This window comes from Theobroma cacao, chromosome 9 (assembly GCF_053813885.1).
Source record: "Theobroma cacao isolate CCN51 chromosome 9, ASM5381388v1, whole genome shotgun sequence".
Classification (NCBI taxonomy): Eukaryota; Viridiplantae; Streptophyta; class Magnoliopsida; order Malvales; family Malvaceae; genus Theobroma; species Theobroma cacao.
In genome coordinates this window covers 44,418,161-44,438,377 of record NC_142647.1, presented here as the reverse complement: position 1 = coordinate 44,438,377, position 20,217 = coordinate 44,418,161, and the positions used below count along the sequence as shown (strand labels likewise).

At 35.1% G+C, this 20,217-nt stretch overlaps 1 protein-coding gene across 2 annotated transcripts; it reads left to right on the top strand.

The window, feature by feature from the left end:
* Nucleotides 1-20,121, top strand: TTN7 (Structural maintenance of chromosomes (SMC) family protein). Of its 2 annotated transcripts, none has more exons than XM_088810207.1 (30): nucleotides 1-363; nucleotides 1,247-1,286; nucleotides 1,394-1,469; nucleotides 2,119-2,157; nucleotides 2,251-2,318; nucleotides 2,407-2,478; nucleotides 5,190-5,269; nucleotides 5,403-5,481; nucleotides 5,604-5,721; nucleotides 5,825-6,000; nucleotides 7,954-8,199; nucleotides 8,293-8,414; nucleotides 8,869-9,013; nucleotides 9,914-10,080; nucleotides 10,161-10,260; nucleotides 12,928-13,064; nucleotides 13,174-13,375; nucleotides 14,274-14,361; nucleotides 14,445-14,595; nucleotides 15,138-15,288; nucleotides 15,402-15,593; nucleotides 15,680-15,863; nucleotides 15,948-16,018; nucleotides 16,098-16,249; nucleotides 16,590-16,758; nucleotides 16,856-17,002; nucleotides 17,797-17,895; nucleotides 18,224-18,398; nucleotides 19,381-19,572; nucleotides 19,890-20,121. In XM_088810207.1, the coding sequence occupies exons 2-29, from the start codon at nucleotides 1,272-1,274 to the stop codon at nucleotides 19,569-19,571; spliced, it is 3,612 nt and encodes a 1,203-aa protein (XP_088666333.1). In that variant the 5' UTR covers nucleotides 1-363; nucleotides 1,247-1,271; the 3' UTR covers nucleotide 19,572; nucleotides 19,890-20,121. The 2 variants fall into 2 exon arrangements, with proteins under 2 accessions (XP_088666333.1, XP_088666332.1); XM_088810206.1 differs by having other exon boundaries at nucleotides 2-363; nucleotides 19,767-20,121.
* The last annotated feature ends 96 nt before the right edge of the window (nucleotides 20,122-20,217 follow it).

Here is a 20,217-nt window from a genome sequence, read left to right as displayed (position 1 = left end):
ATAAACAAACAATCATACATAATCGCGCACAATACGCCCTATATGGGCGCACCGTAGCAAAATTCAGGAGTAATTTCAGCTTTGCGCCTTTTGCCGCCCATAATTTGCATTTGTTGACCTCCCACACTATATCCCAACCTCTGTCGCTAAACTTCACGGCGTGTTCTCACGCCTTAACCTGCGCACCCTACAGCGACCTTTAAAATCGGAGCAACCAAGAAACTGCAAAAACATCCGAAAAAGGAAAAAAAAAAAAAAAGACACTCAACGGCCTCAGTCGTCCGTTTTTCCACTGCAAGTCCAAATCATTTCTCTCTGTTTTTCTCTTTGAGGCACATGAACTCAAATTAGCTGCTCTTACTGGTAAGTTTTTTTAACATTAATTTCATTAATTTCTTTTACAATCTCCTACGCTTTTTTAACCGCAATTTTTTTGTTTTAAATTAAAGTTGTTGAAGTACCCTAGAGTGAAATTTCAAGTAGATAGTTTGTGTTATTTTTGCTTTATTCGCTTGATATATTTTGTTTGGCTTGGGTTTTGGCTTGCTAGGTTTGAAACTATTGTGTAGGGTTTTGGAAATGATTTTCTTTTTCTGCTTTAGGAGCTTTATTATTGGAAGTTTTTTCTGTTTGTGAGAATGACAAGGATTTTCTATACGCAAATGAGGCTCGAGTTGTTTTTATTTAGGGTTTATATATTGTAGTACATGGATTTGATGTTATTTTCTTTTTGAAAGACAGAAAAGGAAAACTAATTGAGAAAGAGATGTTTGATTGTTATTTTTGTTGTTTGCTTTTTGGCTTTCACTTCCTGGAAAGTTGCTAAAAAGCACAGGCAAATGATGAAAAGCAAAATCAGATATTTAATTAAAAATAAGCACATGGTTAAAATAAGCAACATGTTCGAACTTAATTGTTCTGTATTAATTAAACCATGCATTTTGATATTAACAAGACTATAGTTCTTAATTTTGAATTATCCAAAAATATCAGTACTATTTGTGTTGTATCTAAACGCTCTTATTGTTACGTAATAATCAAATAATACTTCAAAAAATGTTGATCTTGTATGCATAGTGTTTAGGATGTTATATTGTTGCTTTCAGATGCATAGCTGTCTTTATTTATTTATTTCTTCATATCTCTAAAATTGGGAAACTTACTCTGAAAATTCTAGGTATTGTATCACTGTTTATCATTTCTGCTAATTGTTACTGATTTACTTTTCTTCTTAATTCTTTTACAGAGGCTGGCTAATTTTGTAGTTCATCATGTTTATAAAACAGGTGATCATTATTTTTTGATAGAGTTGGCTTATTTAGTTTTGAACTTTCTGCCTTTAGTTCATTTTTTGATGACTTTTTTTTTTTGAATATCTTTTATTTCCATATAGATTATTATAGAAGGGTTCAAAAGCTACAGGGAGCAGATTGCTACTGAGCCTTTCAGTCCAAAAGTTAATTGTGTTGGTAATGTTGTGTTTACTTAAAAATGCTAGTTGATTCTTTTCTATTGCTTGTTGAAGGCAACTATAGAGGGCATTGTAAGAGATTCCTGTCTTTTGAAGCTTTATGCTTGTTTTATCTTTTTGTGATTTTAAAAGTATGCTGATTTATTGTATGGAGAAGCGTTCAATATAATTTTTGCAAGTAATTTTCTTTGGACTCTGAAAAATATTAAATTTATTTTGATGGAAATTTTGGTTTAGAATTGCTTGGCACCACTTTTCTCCTGCTATCAGTTGGAAGGATGTCCTTAATTTATCATGTGTGTATGGGAATTCCCATTATTAAAGAAAGTAATTTTTATATTACAATTATAGCATGGAGATCATGGATAGTTGTTTTGATGCTTTTATCTGTCACCAAGGTTATCCATGTGGTTTTTAAGGTGGACTTATTATGCTTTGAAGGAAATAAATAATAATTGTACTTTGCTTTCATGGAGATGTACATATTCTTTTCTTTTGTGTGTTTGTTTCTGTGTTCAGTAAAATCTTTTAGTGTGTCAACCATGCTGTCTGAGTTATAATCTGTAATCATTTCTGATTGCGTGCTATTAAAACTAGGTAATTTTATATCTAACATTTGGTATTTATTTAAATGATGGCTTCTGCAGTTGGTGCTAATGGGTCTGGCAAAACAAACTTTTTTCATGGTAACTGTAATTATATTATTTCATTTCAATTTGTTGACTGGTGTTTCTTGAAACCAAATGACTTTGAACTTGATCTTTGTGCTTTTATTGTAGCAATTCGTTTTGTTTTGAGTGACCTCTTCCAAAATCTGCGAAGTGAAGATAGGCATGCATTGCTACATGTATGTTTCACAATATATTTCTTCATTTTAAACTATTTTGATGTGGTTTTCTCATCCTTTAATTTTAATATATGTCACAATTAAACAGGAAGGTGCAGGACACCAGGTTTTATCTGCATTTGTGGAGATTGTTTTTGATAATTTTGACAATCGTATCCCGGTAATTGTTCTTACTTCGTATTGTTTCTTTTCTTTGGAAGAGGAAGGTTGTATGGCATGACTTTTATTTTCCTTTCCGTGATGAATGTCTGTGAAATATTAGTATTATCTAAATTTTTGATACTATTACTGGTAATTTTAGTTGTTAAAAAAGTTATTTGATTAATGCTGCTCTCTGGTGTTTAAATGCAAAAAGTTCGCCTAAACTGCACCATTTTCATATGATTGTTTTTTTTCTTTCTCTTAATCATATGAAACCTTTTATTCTTGTTTTCCCATCATTCTTTGAAATAACAAGGCTCCATCATCTGGACATCGAGACAAGGTGTTCTTTTATTTGCTGAAAAGAAGTTAGTGCTTCGACAAATGGCAAACATTTTCAGGTTATGTTAATGACTGATGCTTTTAATCGTGTATTGGCTATCTGGCTTTGTTTCTAGAAAGAATTAGAGAGCATGAGAAAGTAGAAAGGTTTCATGGGGCTTAATGATGAAAATATTTGATATGTTCTATTTTATTTTATTTATTTTTCTGGTGCTTTTCGAGATTTGAATAGACTGTGATTGCTTAGGTCCTCCTTTAAATGTTCCTTTGATAATCATCGCCATTTTCTGGATGATTCTTAAATCAATCACTTGTAAATACTTAACCTTTTGAACCTTCTTCCTTGAGATTTTCCTTGCATTTTGCTATTTAAACTTTCTATATTTGTTGTAAGTCCTCCTTTAGATATTCCTTTGATCCAGAATGACTTTATGGATGATTCTTAAATTTACTCGCTGGTGAATGCTATTCAAAATTTCTGCAATTATGAAATGCTGTGTGCTGCTTCTTAAGTCTTAGTATCATATGCAAGCCTTTGAAATTTGTCAATTTTTAGGATTTTGGATTTAGCAACTTGTCTTCTGAGTTGGTAGTTTACCCCCCCGGATTAGTTCTTTTCATTTCTTTTGGTTGTTGTGACCAACTGCACATTTTCTTAAGGTGACCTTTGAGCCTATCATCTTCTCCTACTACTGTCATGATGATGAAAAGGATCCTCATTTATTGAGGTAGAGAGTAAGATGATAGAGGGAGAGCAGTAGAGATCAATTATAGAGCCAAAAGGAACTTTTCTTCTGGCTTCTAAGGTCAGGATGTGAAAGAAAAGGTCTTTTCTTTAATATTTTTGCCTGACAAGGTCCAAATACTCTTACGACATTAGTAAGAGTTCTTTATGTAGCATAAAATCCTGAATAAGACTGAATGCTAGCCCTTAAATAATTCTAATTTCATGCATTCTAATTAAGTTAAGGAAAACGGACCAATAAGCTGCAACAGTACGCATACAGTAGGGTGAGCGGTGCATTGCTTTAGTAAGTTAATTTTTTTCTTCCTCCTGGATCAATTCCTTAGTATGGAAAGAAAATCTGTTGTTGAGTTTAGGACAAGCTTGCCATGATCAATTAGAACAACCCTGTCCATCCTTGCTTTTGTTGCTGTCTTGAATACATTGATACCTTATCTGTTAGCTTGGCTTGAAAACTTTGCACTTTGACTGTGTAAATACACTACAAATTCTGAGAAATTGAAACTTGGCTTGTAAAGGGGATCAAAACCCATCTATGGATGTTGATAAAGGCAATATAGATGCCAAAATCTGAAAAAGGGCTTATTTAGAAAACCCTAAAATCTGATGTAGAGTGAAAGAGACAATGAGAGACAAGATCTAATCTGCTTTGATACTGTGTCAAGTTTCCAAACTAAAACCAATTGGCAATAGGTGGTGAAGATGCAACCTAAATATAAGGCCATAACAAACTCTAAACCCAACCTATGTGGAATAAGACCGCTTAAAAATGTCAACCTTATCTCCCTCAGGATGAGGCTTGCACTTTGAATATTCTTTGGACCTGTTTTCCAATTGGCTGAACCAAGGACAAGTGATTAAATGATAACCAGGGTTTGCATTCTCTAACATCACCAAACCTTGTGTCATCAACAAACTTACTTCAATCTTCTAATTTTTGAGAAATTAGTTTCTTTCCATTCTGCATGAGATTCAGCCCAGGGTTTCTCCCTCTCTTGCTGCCATAGCAAGTTTATGATCATTCTTTAGCTCTGATAGTAGCATGAAGATTGAAGACACTCTTTGCTATAGTAACTTTTTGTGAAAAACTTTTGCTGCTGCATCATGTCATCGAAAGTAGATTTGGAAGGTGTTCATTTTATCTTAGATGAATCATATCTGAGGACACTTGTTGAGACCAAAAACAGGGCTGTAATGTGGTTATTCTAGCATGGATAGGCTTTTCTTCCTTTTTGGATGATTTATTTTCAATGACATGAGTAGATTTTGGCTAGAATAATAAGGCTCCATTTGGTTGGTGCTTTTGCTACTCATTATTTACTTCTGGAAACCAAATAGTAAAAAGTGTGTTTGGATAGCAAAGCCAATATAAATTTTGAAGAATTATACACCAAATGTCACTTTTTTTATGATAAAATGCGTGATTTTAATTATATACAGACCTATTATGTTATAATTAGTTTTATATTTTAATTATTTGTCCATTTTAAATCAAATATGATATTATCTTTTACTTTTGGCTTTTGCTTTTTATAGCAATTCTTCCAAACGTAAAAGCAAATAGCAAAAGCATCTACCAAAGGGAGTTTAAATTGTTAGGTGTTGTATTAAACAGTTTAACAGGCTTTTGCTCTTTTGAACAGGTTGACAAGGAGGAGGTACGCCTACGTCGAACAATTGGCTTGAAGAAGGATGAGTACTTCTTGGATGGAAAGCATATCACGTAAGCTTCTTCTTCTTCATTGTTTTCTTATAGTAATTGAAAGTAGTTAATGTTGTCTATCTTTTGTCATATGGGCCTTTTGAGCTTTCCCACAGTTAAGTTTTGTTGAATAAAACAAGAAGGTAATGTGCAGGAAAACAGAAGTTATGAATTTACTGGAAAGTGCTGGGTTTTCTCGTTCTAATCCTTATTATGTTGTGCAACAAGGCAAGGTATCGGCTTCTGCTTTTTAGTCACATGTAACTGCCAACCTTGTTGAAGTTATTATCCAGTGGAGCTGCTGTTGCTTCATTCTTAGTAAGTTAATTTGTAAAAAATTTGGGCTGGTCTACAGATAGCATCCTTGACCTTGATGAAAGATTCTGAGAGGCTGGACTTATTGAAAGAAATTGGTGGTACTCGAGTTTATGAAGAGAGACGTCGTGAAAGCTTGAAAATCATGCAGGAAACTGGCAAGTCATTCTTGAATTCTCCCTCTCTGATTAATGATGTATTCTTGTATGTATCCGTGCATGTTGTTTTTTGTTTGCTATATTTATTTTTTCTGTTAAGCAGGCAATAAAAGGAAGCAAATAATACAAGTTGTTCAGTACTTAGATGAGAGATTAAAAGAGCTGGATGAAGAGAAAGAAGAGCTTAGAAAATATCAGCAGCTTGACAAGCAGAGAAGGTCACTAGTATACACCATTTATGATAAAGAACTTCAAGATGCTCGGCGTAAATTGGAAGAGGTTAGTTTAATGTTAGGTGCTTGGGCAATGTTACTGCTAATCAGCATGTTAAGTTGCATATAGTTGGTGGAAGACATGCCATCAAAGAATCAATGTGTGTACATGCCTTAACGTGAACTTTTGTTGTTAAACATATGCATAACCACCTAGCCATTTGCTGTTGCCCAAGAAATGATTACTAAAATAGTTTATATGTTTTCTTTTGGAATTGTAAGCATCCTAACATTTTCTTTTCTATATAATGATGAATTATCTTATATATACTTGGAAGAGTATTATACTTTTCTGCACACAAGTACCTGAATTTTATACACTTTATTTTTCTTTCTCAAAGAGGTAGAAAACACGATTAAATTGGCATGCAGATAGCTTTTGATGTGAAGGGCCCAAATGCTTTCCAATACACTAATACGTCTACTTTCTTCCTAGTTATCCATAAAAAAGGAAACCTACTTTCTTCCTAGTTATCCATAAAAAAAGAAACCTACTTTCTTCCTGCATGTGGTATTTACTTGTTGATATGATAGAGATAGTAAATCGTTTATGAGAGTGAATGCTGTCTGGTAGCTTTTTCAAGATCTTATTGTCGTTCAGCATGGGCCATAAGTTATTCGGATACCATTGCCAACTCAAAATGTGTGCATCTTAACTATAGGATTTGAAGATTTTATGACGCTTAGAAACTAGGAAGTCTTGAGGGTCTATTTATTTTTGTTCTAGACTTGTACAAACATGCACAGATGTAGATGCAGGCGTCTGCCTAATATGCTTATATAGTCCTGTTTTCTATGTTCCTTCAACTTTTGTTATCTTTCCTCTCTTTTTTTAACTCTGCTTGTGATAGACTCTATGTTTCAATGTGTAAGCACACGTGCATATGTCTGTTAGTCCTTTTTTATTGGTCTCTCTCTCTCTCTTTTCTCTCTCATGCACTGTCAAGAAATTACATCTCTGATAGAAAGAGTTCTATTTGGATTTATCACATATATGAACTGTTTAACCCATTCGTTGTTATTGTTAATAGCAGTTGTATCCTAACATGCCTGGCATGGCACCAAATGGATCTCTAACTAGCTTCTGTATGCATTAATATAATGGTACTGCAGTGTTAAAATAATTTATACATATGGAGCAGTTGGTTGATGTTGTAAAATGATGAAAAGAATCCAGTGTAGAAGAAGAATGTGAGGATTTGGGTATTTGTATTGTCTTTTCCAATCACACCCCCCTCCCCAGCCACCTCCAAAACTCCCACCCAAGAAAAAAAAGAAATAGGAGAAAAATATGCTATTTAACTAAGATGTTGGGGTGAACCCAAATTTCTCACCCCTATGTTTGTTGCGGCTGTGTATGTACCTAATTGTCATTAGTCTCTCAAAAATGGAAAACTGAGTTTGATCATATGGATATTTAGGTTCATGAGGCTTATGAGTTGCTCCGGCTGCCTTTTGAGAATGACCCCATGAAGAACATTGCATTAGGTGTCGCATTACAAATTTGGAGTTAGTTGAAGGCTGAGCCATAATATGTAGAGATTTAGTGCGTTTGCCATTTATAAATGCAAAGATATTGTGTGTTTTGGGTTCTTAGAAGGAAGTCAGTTGGTATTTGTCATAATTTAAACAAGTGGAATAATTTTGTTGTGCATGTTGTGAGTGAAGCTATTTTAAGTACCAAGTTTCATCCTAGTCTCCATCTCATGTCCTTATGATACAAAATAGATGTTTACTTGAGAGTATCGTAATTTGCTTGGAAGCAAGGAATGTGCGAACTAACATATTGTGAGAGCCTACTGTTCTTGAAAACAGAAGGTCATTTATTTTCCAGTTCTTCTGCCAACAATGATTTTTAGTGCACAGATTGTTATGATCATCATACCTGCTATTATAGCATTTCTTTTTGATCCCTGGGCACGAAACTTCTCCTTTTTCTGACCTTCTCCTTTTTATTCAGTTAGAAGAAGCTCGAACCAAGGTTTCTGAAACATCAGCTAAAATGTATAATGCTGTGCTGGATTCCCATGAAAGGTTCAAGGAACTCGACAAGATGTCTAAAGATGTGACAAAGGAGCTTCAAAGTTTAAACAAAGATAAAGAAGCCTTAGAAATTCAACAAGCGGAAGCTCTAAAGAAGCAGACTGCACTCGACCTTGATGTAATTGATCTAGAAGAGAGGATGTCGGGGAACATGCAAGCCAAAGTATTATTATCTTACAGAATTTCCTCCTTAATTACGTTTTTAAAAAGGGGGAAATGTTAAAATTTTTTTGGTATTTTATTTTCATACTTGCAGGATGATGCAGTGAAACAGCTACAGATGTTGCAGAAGGAAATACAGGACTCAACAGAGGAGCTTAACAGGATTAAACCACTGTATGACAGCCAAGTCAAAAAGGAGGAGAATATAACAAAAGGGTATGCCTGTATACAATTTGTGTATTATGTTGATCATAATGGACGGGCCACCATTTTTTAGTTACATGTTTAAAATCTCTAGATGCCAGATGCCAAGTGCAAATATGTGCTTTTATGTCTTGAATTCGGTTTCTTAGGCAGGATGCTCAAGATTAGCACTTTATGTTAAGCTGAGTGCCTTTTTATATACAACTGCCTGAGCGTCTGCCCAGTTTGCACTTCGCTTCATAAGCTGCCCATTCAGTCTTAAGTATGAAATGTATTAATTTCTTTTGTTGAACTTTATTACTGTAGCACATATATTAGTGACTTAATGTGGTTTTTTTTTTTTTTTTTTATGTGTTTTATTGCAATTATCTTTGTACCCAAAATAATGGAATGGTTCCGCCCACCAGACCATATTCTTTATAGTTGTTGCTCTTGCTTTTTCATGATTGTTTCTGATAATTTATAGGATCATGGAGCGTGAAAAGCAGCTTAGCATTCTTTATCAGAAACAAGGTCGTGCTACTCAGTTTTCCAGTAAAGCTGCTCGTGATAAATGGCTTCAAAAGGAAATTGATGATTTGCAACGAGTGCTTTCGTCAAACTTGATGCAGGTTGGTTGGTTTTGTTCTGAAAATATATTACTTAGTTTGAGATCTTATGATGGATTGTTGTCAGGATATTCTAGGTGGTAGATATCATGTGAGTGCTTTATCGTGTCAATACAGTCAGGAAAATGCAACTGAATGGAGAAGAAACATTAGAGGGGAAGGGTCAACGAACTTGAATGAAATGAATATTTAAAAATATATGAAATAGAATTTTTTTTGTCTCCATCTTTATCTACTGATGCTTATGATAGTTTTGATTATTTTGATATAATGATGCCATTTTGTATTAATAATGTTTTGTTACATTCTAGGATATCTAGCGTACATACTGCATACTGTAATATTTAATGGTTTAATAATATTTAATTGGCTTGATGGTGCAACCTGATGATCATCATGAAGAGAGTATTTGAATAGGATACACTTTTTCCATGGCATGGTTGATGGATAGCACAGTGCACTTCTATTCTTTGATTCTGTACAGCAATATTTTACAATTAAAGTCATTTTGTACACAGCTATGGTGCTCTTTGTGCAAGTACAAAATGACATCTTGGATTCTATCATTGCCTGTGGATATTAGCTTAGTGGCAAGATATGACATTTGTGTGGGGTATGGGTTGTAAATGATTATTAATTAGGATAGCAGTTCTAAACGATCTAAATTCTTGATTGTGTTTGTTGACTCAGCTTACTTCCCCTAGGATATATCTTTTTGTCAAGTTTTTGCTTGCTAATTTTTGGAGGAATCACATCTAGAAAATGACATAGTTTTCATTTGTCTGCAGCCCTTGTTTCTTACTTTTCCTTGTATCTCTTTGTGCATGAGTTGCTTATTATCTTATTGTACAATAAATTTGGTATTATCTTTTGATTGCACTTGGCTACTATTGTATTTTTCAGGAGCAAAAGCTTCAGGATGAAATTGGTCGGCTTAATGCTGACTTGAAGGACTTGGATGTTTCTATTGAAAGACGCAAAACTGAAATCAAAGAGTTAGAATCTTCAATCTCTCAGTCACGGTTCAACACTCAGAAAACAGAAAGAGACAAGCTGCAGGATGAAAGGAAGTATGTCCTTTGAAACCTTTAGTTTTTGTCTAGTCGATATTCAAATAGTCGACATATCAATTTCATTTTTCTTTGGCTAGGTCCTTATGGGAAAAAGAAAGTAAACTTTCTGCTGAAATAGATAAGCTGAAAGCAGAAGTTGAGAAAGCAGAGAAGAGCCTCGATCATGCAACTCCTGGAGTGAGTAATTACTTTCCTTTTTCTTCTTCTTCTTCTTCTTCTCTCTCTCTCTCTCTCTCTCTCTTGTGTGTGCACACACGCTTGCTAGGTCACTTGCTCGCAAGATCGTCTTGCTTGGTGCAGATCCTAGAAATGGAAGAACTAAACTAATGCATATCACATTGGGTGTGTTATACTAAATAATTATGTTATTAAAAAGAGTGCAAATTGAATTTAATGTGCTTATGGTTTGTGAAAATTACCTCTGTCTCAATGTTATAACTAAACCTCTTTTGATTTATGATGTTAATTTTTAGTGAAATAATAACTCTTTGATTACCATGTCTCTCATCTCTCTCATTTTATTTTTGTCCTTTTGGTCTTCTTCACCATTTATCTCTTCTTAACCCGCTCTTTCCCATGCAAATTGTCACTCAAGCCCATAGTTATAGTTCTCCCATGATAGCCTTGATCATTCCAAAACCTCTGCATGCTCCAATATCACCAAGTAGCTAGTACAAAACACCCTTAACAAAGCCAAGCAGGCCAGTTACCCCACCATTCTTCCATATATGCTGCAATGCTGGAGGTTCTTCCTGGAAAAGATCCAACACTTCCTTTGGCAGGGGGGTTGACCCAATGCCTAATCAACAACAAATAGAATACTCTTCTTTGAAGACATCCACTATCTAGCCCATTGTTTGCAATAATCTATAATTTTCAGAAATTGACCCTTCCAAATTCACAAGACGAATTACAGGTTAATCCTTTGCGGTTCTGCCTTTGGAATTGCCTATCCCAGTCCCAAAAGAAAAATATCAATAATGAAGCTGAAAATAAAGAAAATAACCCAAAAGTGTAATGTATAAAATTTACCCAAGAATCACAGTATCTTAAGGGAAACCCATCCTGTGTACATAGGTAGAGCCTATTAGAGCCTTGTGAAATCTCTAGTCAGTTTCTTCTTGCTAGGGGGTGCACATGGGTGCTTCTTAGCAGAAACAAATTTTGTTCAAACTTTAGAAATGGAAAGTCTTTGTTTTAGAGATATCTGAAGATCTTTTTAAGAACATCAATGAGAGAGTAAACGAAAGTAAATAAAGCAAGTCAATGTCATTGGTGAATATGACAATGATGATGGTGAAATAGGAAAAGTTGGAAAGGGTGATAGAGTTAGAGAGAGGAAGAGAAGTATCCCAAAACCAATAAAAGAACTGTTAAGTGGTCTGGAGAAGTGTGAAGTGATGCTATCTCTCATTGGCTAATTCTTGAGTTTGTTGTGGTTTTATATTTGGGCCTCTCCACCTATTACCAATTTGTTTTTGATGGATGCGTAACAAGAACATAAGGTGACTTAGAGAGGGTATTGTTGTCATGTTTTATAAAGTAATGGAGATGAACCCTCTGTGATTAATTGCTCAAATAAAAAGCATTAAATGATAAGGATGAATTTATAGGGTTAGATTTGATTTTTGGTCAAAACTAAAGAAATAAAAACCAGAAAGGGCCCTTCTCATTTGTAGCAACCTGATATATCATTTCATGTAATGTGTTGCAATGATGGGGATCAAAGAAGAAAGTGGCCCCATTGTTCTCAATGGAATTTTTGTTGCATTTCCTTTTGCTTCTTTGAGTTAGGGATTAGGGAACCTTGCTAATGATACTAATTTGCCCATGCAGAACTTGCTGTAGATGTTTTGCATCATACATTCTGTATTCCTATTGATAAAATTGTTGCCTTGTTCGTTTCTAGTTTTTGTTTTTTGTCATATGTGTGTGTGTGAGAGAGAAAGAGAGGGGAAGACATCCAATTCATAATATTTGAAATGGGCCTATTTTTGCATGAGATCTAGGCATTATTTCATGTGGTGCAGGTGTGTATTGAGTCCTACAGTGGATGTGTATTACAGATGTCTTGGCATATATAGAGGGATGATATCTTTAGCCGATAGGTTAGTCTTTTGGGTTGATTCCCAAGATTTGGCATTTGGTATCAGAGCCACCCTAGGGGTACTATTGTGCGGACTTAGGGGCACTACGTTACCAGTTTTACACTAGGGTGTGGGTTCTGTGGCAAAGGTGCTATGGATTGGATAGCAGAGTTGTCATGTGAAGCTGGTGTGTGTTGAGTCCATGTACTCATGATGTCTTAAGCATATATGAGCAATAATATCATTATCTAAAGGCTAGATTTTTTGGCTTAAGCCTGGGTCCATGACAACTGTATAAACATTCAAATATGTATGTTGTATGTATGAAAAGAATCTGTTTAACAAAAAAGATGACATTCAATGTCCTTTCTCTTGGACTATACCATTATTGTGTTGTAAAATAAAATCCAAAACGTTTGCAGTTTCTTTTCTATTTTTGGTACCTTAATTGTATGGTATGGTCAGATGTAGAAGATAAAGTTGATCCTGCTGTGACTTAGAATTTTGTTCAAAAATTGCTTCAATGGTATGTTTTTGTCCTTTTTGTTATCTTTTCATGTAATTGTTGTGTTTCTTTCTGCTGTTAAAGTAATATAAACAATCAGGGGCTCTCAATTTTTTTTAACTTTTTTCCCCGTTGGTTTTAATTCTTAGAAAGGTGTACCCTTGGCAAATAGATTCTTAGATTTCAGTTTTGTGTTTGTGACCTTAACATTTTTATACTTTTTCTTCTTTTCCTTTTGTTTTATATTATCAGGATGTAAGGAGAGGGCTGAATTCTATCAGGAGGATCTGCAGAGAGTATAATATTGGTGGAGTGTTTGGTCCAATTATTGAGCTACTCAATTGTGATGAGAAGTTTTTTACTGCAGTTGAAGTAACTGCTGGAAACAGGTATAATCTTCCTGATGTTTCTATTATAAGACTGCAAATTATTTTAATAACTTTAACTTCTTTTTGTGCACACTGGGCTTAACATGGTTTTGCTCTTGTTTTTCCACAGTTTATTTCATGTGGTTGTTGAAAAGGATGAGATATCAACCCAGATAATTCGACATCTTAATTCTCTGAAAGGTGGACGTGTTACTTTTATACCACTTAACCGCGTAAAGGCTCCACATGTTACATATCCACAAAGTTCTGACGTGATACCTCTGTTAAAGAAATTGAACTTTTCTCCCAAATTCACTCCCGCATTTGCACAGGTCAGGTTCATCCTGAGTCTGTTTCTTGAATGGGCATGAGCATGGATACCTGCAAGAACTAAGATGAAATTTTAGCAAATATACTTTTAGCTTTATGATTTCCTTCGTTTTTCCTTTTCTTTCTCTCCTAATATCCATGTATTTTGTTAGGGCCTATATTTGATCACTAAATTAATGGTTATATTGCTAACTTTGTCATAGGAAGTTGTATGTTGCTTTTGCATCTTTAATCATTCTGAGCTTGTTCCAAGTGTTCATAGCCATGTTTTACAACTTTGGATTCATTTACTTGGTTATGATGAACTTGAGAGAGCCAAATTTAACATTTAGATGACTGAGAAAGAGGAATTGTTTTGACCATTGGTACTGCTTAAATTAAGAATGGTTTATTTCTTCCATTGTGAGGAATTTTGACAGCTTTTTCACCATCTGCATGTCATGCATGGTGTCTAAAATATTGGATGATTATTCCTTGTTGGAGACAATGATTTCTAATATTTGCTCAGGGGGTAACATCATCTTTGCAATTGGACCTTGATAGGTTTAATCTGATTTATGTTGTTTTACCATGTTTTCATATAGGTAAAAGATTTGGCCCTACTGTTTTAGCTCAGAAAGTGGAGGTGGAAGTTGGGGATTGCTGTTTTGTTTATTTTAAAATTTTAACCCTCTCTTTGTAATATTAAAAATCAATGGAAATTAGAGATGATCTGAGATGTAAAGTTTGCTGAAAAGAAAAAAAATTTGAAGAAATTCCTGGGTCAGAGTCAGGGCTCATCTCTTATTGGGAATAAAATAGGAAGTCTTACTGGAGGTTATAATGTTTTCCTAACTGCTAGAATGTACAAATATATTCTCAGCTTCATCCTCTTATATTATGTATTCTAGTTTTTATCAGGTATTTGGTAGAACAGTGATCTGCCGAGATATTGATGTGGCTACAAGAGTTGCTCGGACTGATGGCCTGGATTGCATAACTTTGGAAGGTTGGCAATGATTTTTCCTTCTATTATTTGGCTTTGGCTTATGTCTCTAATTCTATAACAAGTCCCTTGTCGTGTGATAACAGGTGATCAAGTTAGCAAGAAGGGTGGTATGACTGGGGGATTTTATGATTATAGGCGCTCCAAATTAAAGTTCATGAATGTAATTATGCAAAACACGATGTCTATAAATAAGAAGGAAGAAGAGCTGAAAGGAGTTGGCTCAGAACTTCAAAATATCCTTTTGCCGTAGTTTATGGTTTAATGTTATTCTTTTCAATTTGTTTTCGTGTATTGTGTATTTTCTCAGTTTGTATTACGTGCATCAAGGTGTTAACTTCTTTGTTTGAGTTTGGGTTCTGGTGTGTGTGTAGTTAATAGTAGCAAGTTTCTGTCTATCAGGGAATTGGAAAAAAAATTGTGGACATTGAGGTTTTGTGCTTTTTCTTTTATAAAATTCTTGACTGGGTGTTATTCTGAATTCTGTATGCATTCAGGCATAAATTCATGCGTATTGTATTTACATCAAGACATCTAAATATGAGTGTACTGCTTCTTTTCTTGATGAATGTCTTAGATCTGCTGTGGCTAGTTAGAGAGGTTAAAGTTGAATATGGAAGCAACATAGCTAAATGTAAAGGAACATGGAATAAAAATCTGACAGCGACTAAATTACCGTGCATGACTTTACATGAGCTCTGCATTCTTTGTTATCCTGAATTATTTTCCATCAATCCTTATATGCTTCTATGCTTTGTTTCAACTTAATTTAGCTCACAGTTAGAACAGAAAATTACAGCTTTTGTTACTGAACAGCAGCAACTTGATGCTAAGCGGGTTCTTGACAAATCACTGTTGGAACAGCATAAGCAGGACATTGCTAATGCTAATAAGCAAAAGCAATATATATGTAAAGCTCTTGAAAATAAGGTATTGAAAAAACTTTTAATTTACTTCCTATGCCTTGTTATTAGGATTACTCGTATTAGCTATTTGTGATTATTTTAGTTCAACCTGCTCAGATTCTTGTCACTTGTTTATAGGAAAAGTCACTTGCAGATGTCCAGACGCAAATTGATCAGCTTAGAGCTAGTATGGCCATGAAACATGCTGAAATGGGCACAGAGCTTATTGATCACTTAACGCCAGAAGAGAAGGACCTTCTGTCTAGATTGAACCCTGAAATAACAGATCTTAAGGAGCAGCTTATCAGTTGCAGGAGTGATCGCATTGAGGTCTGCTCACTGAACCTTATCTAATTTCTTTTGCAGTGACTTGTGTCCACTTACATACTTTGTCCATGCACAAATTCTATTGCTAGACCGAAACGAGAAAAGCAGAGCTTGAGACTAATCTCACAACCAACCTTAAGAGGCGGAAACAAGAGTTGGAAGCAATAATATCTGCGGCAGAGGCTGACACGTTGCTTGATGAATCTGAATTAAAGAGGCATGAGCTGATGGATGCTAAATTATTGGTTCAAGATGCAACACAGGAGCTTAAAAGTAAGAGCTTTTAGAAGTTGCCACAATATTTAGTTATGGAGTTAAGATCTAATGCTCAGTGTTCACATTGGTTTTGCTCTGCAGGAGTTTCTGATAGAATTGATGAACGAACAAAGCAACTTAGGGCAATCAAGGATGAAAAGAACAATCTAAAGGTAGTTAGTTCTCTGATAAGGTTTAGCACAAATCCGTGATATTTATTTTTATGGCTGAAAAGATAACTTGCTAGTGCAGGGTTTGGAAGATGCCTATGAGGGGACACTTCAGGATGAAGCGAAAGAGTTGGAACAACTATTAAGTAAAAGGAGTAATCTTCTTGCTAAGCAAGAGGAGTTCTCAAAGAAAATAAGGGAGCTGGGTCCTTTGTCGTCAGATGCTTTTGAAACGTATATCTTCTGCCTGAAATTTTAGTTTCCTCCCTTACTTCATTTCACCTCTAGATGGTATTTGGACTTCATAAAAGTTGTTAGATACTTGGTCTCAGATTATGTCGCAGTGAATTTATTTAAGGATTTCTTATGTTCTCTAGTTAAGTTTAGCGGTATTTTAATCAATGTACATCATGTTTTTCTTTCTTCTATTTGATTCTGTTTGATATGTAATAAAATTTGGTGGTTTTTATTTGTTTCCCTTAGTTATGATAGTATCTGCTTATCTTGGCAACATATAGTTTTTCTTTTAAAAAAAAATTATTTAATTCTTTCGTTGCCATGTTGAAAATGATAGGTATAAGCGAAAGCAGGTGAAAGAGTTGCAGAAAATGCTTCATAGGTGCAATGAGCAGCTGCAACAGTTCAGCCATGTGAACAAAAAAGCACTTGACCAGTATGTAAATTTCACAGAGCAAAGAGAAGAACTGCAGAAAAGGCAGGCTGAGTTGGACTCAGGCGATGAGGTAATACTAAACCTAAATTTCCCAGCAAATGGGGCTGTCATATGAACTTTGCTCAGCTTAACCTTGTATATATATGATTATATTTTTTTTTTTGCAGAAAATTAAAGAACTTATAGCAGTTTTAGATCAGCGGAAGGATGAATCAATAGAACGCACTTTCAAAGGTGTTGCCCGACATTTTCGAGAAGTATTCTCTGAACTTGTGCAAGGTGGTCATGGTCATTTGGTGATGATGAAGAAAAAGGTTTGTTGGGCTTAAGTTTATTTATTTTTATTTCATCTTTTTGAATTATATAGTCTCTCATCTGTTGGCTACTTTGGTGTTTGATTTGTTACTTGCTGGCCAATGCATAGTTCTCTAGACTGGTGAACTTCTCACTTCTGATTTATCGTTTTGGAGGGTCCAAAAAATTGGTATTATTATTATTATTATTATTATTATTTTGTTTTGCTCTGTCTTCAATAGGTGCACCTCCTTGTCTTGCCATCTGGAGGCTTCAATATTTTCTTTTGGATGAATTTCTTATTAAGATAGGTCCTGTCAGTCTCTTTTTTCTTTAGTTCTGTGGTTATGCAGGAGCTGGGCTAGAACCTCAGCCCTGAGGGAAGTCCATCCCCTAAAGGGGTTAGGTGAACCATTGGGACGAAGCCCGAGGTTCGATACGTCCTGTCAGTCATTTTGCTTCAATCTAACTTATATCTTATGTTTATGGGAGCTGTGATGAGAGGATGTACCCCTAATCTTTAGATTAATTTCAGTTTCTCAATTTGTTCTTGTCCCCACCCTTATCTCTCCAATGAATCCACTTGTTAACTTGATGTGATTGAGTTGCAAGATATAATTTTTTTGAGTTCATGGCTTATTTATGTTAGACTTACACTTTAGAATCAAAACCTAGATAAATCATAATAGAATTTTAAGAAACATTCTATATTTGACCCTAGCTTCTCACCATATGAATAAAGAATTTCTAGGCAAATTAGGAATGGAGGAAATATAGCAATTCTGTTATAATAGTTGTATTTTCTTTTCCACAGGATGGTGATCGTGCTGATGATGATGATCATGATGATGATGGACCTCGTGAGGTGGATTTGGAGGGAAGGGTTGAGAAATACATTGGTGTAAAAGTGAAGGTACGTATATTTATGCAGTATCACTTATTTTCTTTAACAAAAGTGAGGTGGTTAACTATTGAAGCTTGTTATTTGCTTGACCTTGCTGGACATAGATGTGCATGTGTTGCATTCTAATACTACGTAGGAATATTACTGGTCTAGTTCTTGTTTGTTAATTTTCATATGTTGGTCCGTATTTGGAAAGTTGGTAGAAGGTTACATGTGAAAGTTAAATTAGGCCTATTGCACTGAATTCTTAGATTTTACAGCTGAATCTGGAAGCAAATTCCATTTCCTCTTATACATTCAAATGTAATGTTTCTAAGCTTTGTTATTGATGTGGTAGGTTTCTTTTACTGGGCAAGGTGAGACTCAATCAATGAAGCAGCTGTCTGGAGGACAGAAAACTGTTGTAGCCCTCACGTTAATTTTTGCGATTCAACGATGTGATCCTGCTCCCTTTTATCTTTTTGATGAGATAGATGCAGCGCTGGATCCTCAATACCGAACTGCTGTTGGAAGTATCCTATTTCTCATATATAAGATATTTAGCTCTGTCAATGATTAATGTTTGTTTATGGTTCCATTTCTAATTCATCTCTATCTTTATAATTATGCTTCCTCACCTACGCTTCATTTTTCAAAGGTGATGCTTGCAGAATGGGGGAAATGTGGGGGATAGGGGCAAATTTGTGACCATCTAGACCCCAGAGAGTGGAACTTGAATCCTAATGTTTTGTCATTAAGAAACAAATGATTTAGCCCAAAAGGTGTTTCACCTTTTCTTGAGCATCCATTGCTGCAATATAAACCTTTTGCTCCTTGCAGTCCTATACCTAAATTACTTTCTGTGGTTGATTAACTGAAGCTGTCTCCATGAGGAGTTGAAACCAAACTGCGTTTTGGAGAAAAGGTGGCAATTTGGCAGGTTGGGGTGGGTTTCAGATTGGTTTGCATCATTCTAGGTTCAGGTTTCTCTGGTGTTGTGTTTGGTCAAGTTAGGTCAATTGGATCAAAGGCCATTCAGGTCAATTGGGTCAATGCATCTTTGACACTGTTCATTATTTTGGAACAGTGACTTTCTCATGTCTTAGCAATTGAACAAAGGAATTTGTTATACACAACAGACTGCATTGTTGCAATTTTTTGCTGCTCAAACATTATGCCCTAGTAGGGAAGAAAACACGAGGAAAGGGGCCTGCATAATTGATTTGTTTCTGAACGTTGGAAATATTTTAATCAGAATGTCTTCCATGGCATGTTGATTTGCCTTTACAACCTCCCTTTTATTAGCTAATGAAGTTGCTGTTATTGATTTTTCATTTTCACAGTTCCTTTCATTGACCCTCAGCATATTCTCATTTTTATTTCTTAGCACTTGGTTTGTCTTGTATAATTCTGGTATAAGTGAACTATGCAATTTCGTCATTTTTTCTTTTCTGAAGGTAAGTAGAAGGAATGATATTTTTGGATTGCTGGTGGATCCTTAATTACCTCATCTAGATATGATTCGTCGTCTGGCAGACATGGCAAATACACAATTCATAACCACCACATTTCGGCCAGAGCTTGTCAAAGTTGCTGATCAGATATATGGGGTGACACATAAAAACAGGGTGAGCCGTGTAAATGTTGTCTCGAAGGAAGATGCGCTAGATTTTATCGAGCATGATCAGTCTCATAATACTGATTAAGGTTGGAACCTTTTCTTTTCATTAATATGTTTACTAGAGGGCATAAATTTTCATTTTAATAATACTGTTTTAGTAAACAATCCCACCTCCCAATATGTACTGTCCCTTTGCCCCAAGCTTCCCCCCATTTCTTTCTTCTACTTTAGTTCTCCATCTCTATGTTTTGAGCCAACTGTTGTTTGTTGGCAAGTGCAGGAAAGTCCCATGTAAATAACACAAGCTGATTGGAGGCTGTGGAATATTTACTTGTTAGTTGTCAGTGTAAAGATTAAATGCTATAGGTAGCCTGGAGTGATGTGGATCTCGCATAATGTTTAGGTCTTGCTGTGAAATCATAGGGCTGTACGGTGCTGAAGAAGTCAACACGAAGTTGTTTTACCTTTATTTGCTGGTGCCTGCCTGTTAACTTACAATGAATGTGATGGTATATATATGGAGCCTTAGTTGCTAAGCTTGGTAGGCATTGAATCTCCTTAGTCTTTGTGGTCAGTGTTAAATGAAGTTGGCTAGTTATCTATAAATCAAATTTGGAATTTACGTTCATTTTCAATTTTATGTTATATATGGAATGATGGTGGATTGTGATTGCTTTACATAAATTGTTGAAAATATTTTTGTCAAGGGCACCCTTTGTCTTTTCTTATTA

Bases quoted from the DNA above. Each gene is read 5' to 3' on its own strand.
- TTN7 (XM_088810207.1), top strand. The intron at 5,270-5,402 runs GTAAGCTTCTTC...GGTAATGTGCAG, and splicing joins TTGGATGGAAAGCATATCAC to GAAAACAGAAGTTATGAATT. The intron at 14,596-15,137 runs TATCCTTTTGCC...ATTTAGCTCACA, and splicing joins GTTGGCTCAGAACTTCAAAA to GTTAGAACAGAAAATTACAG.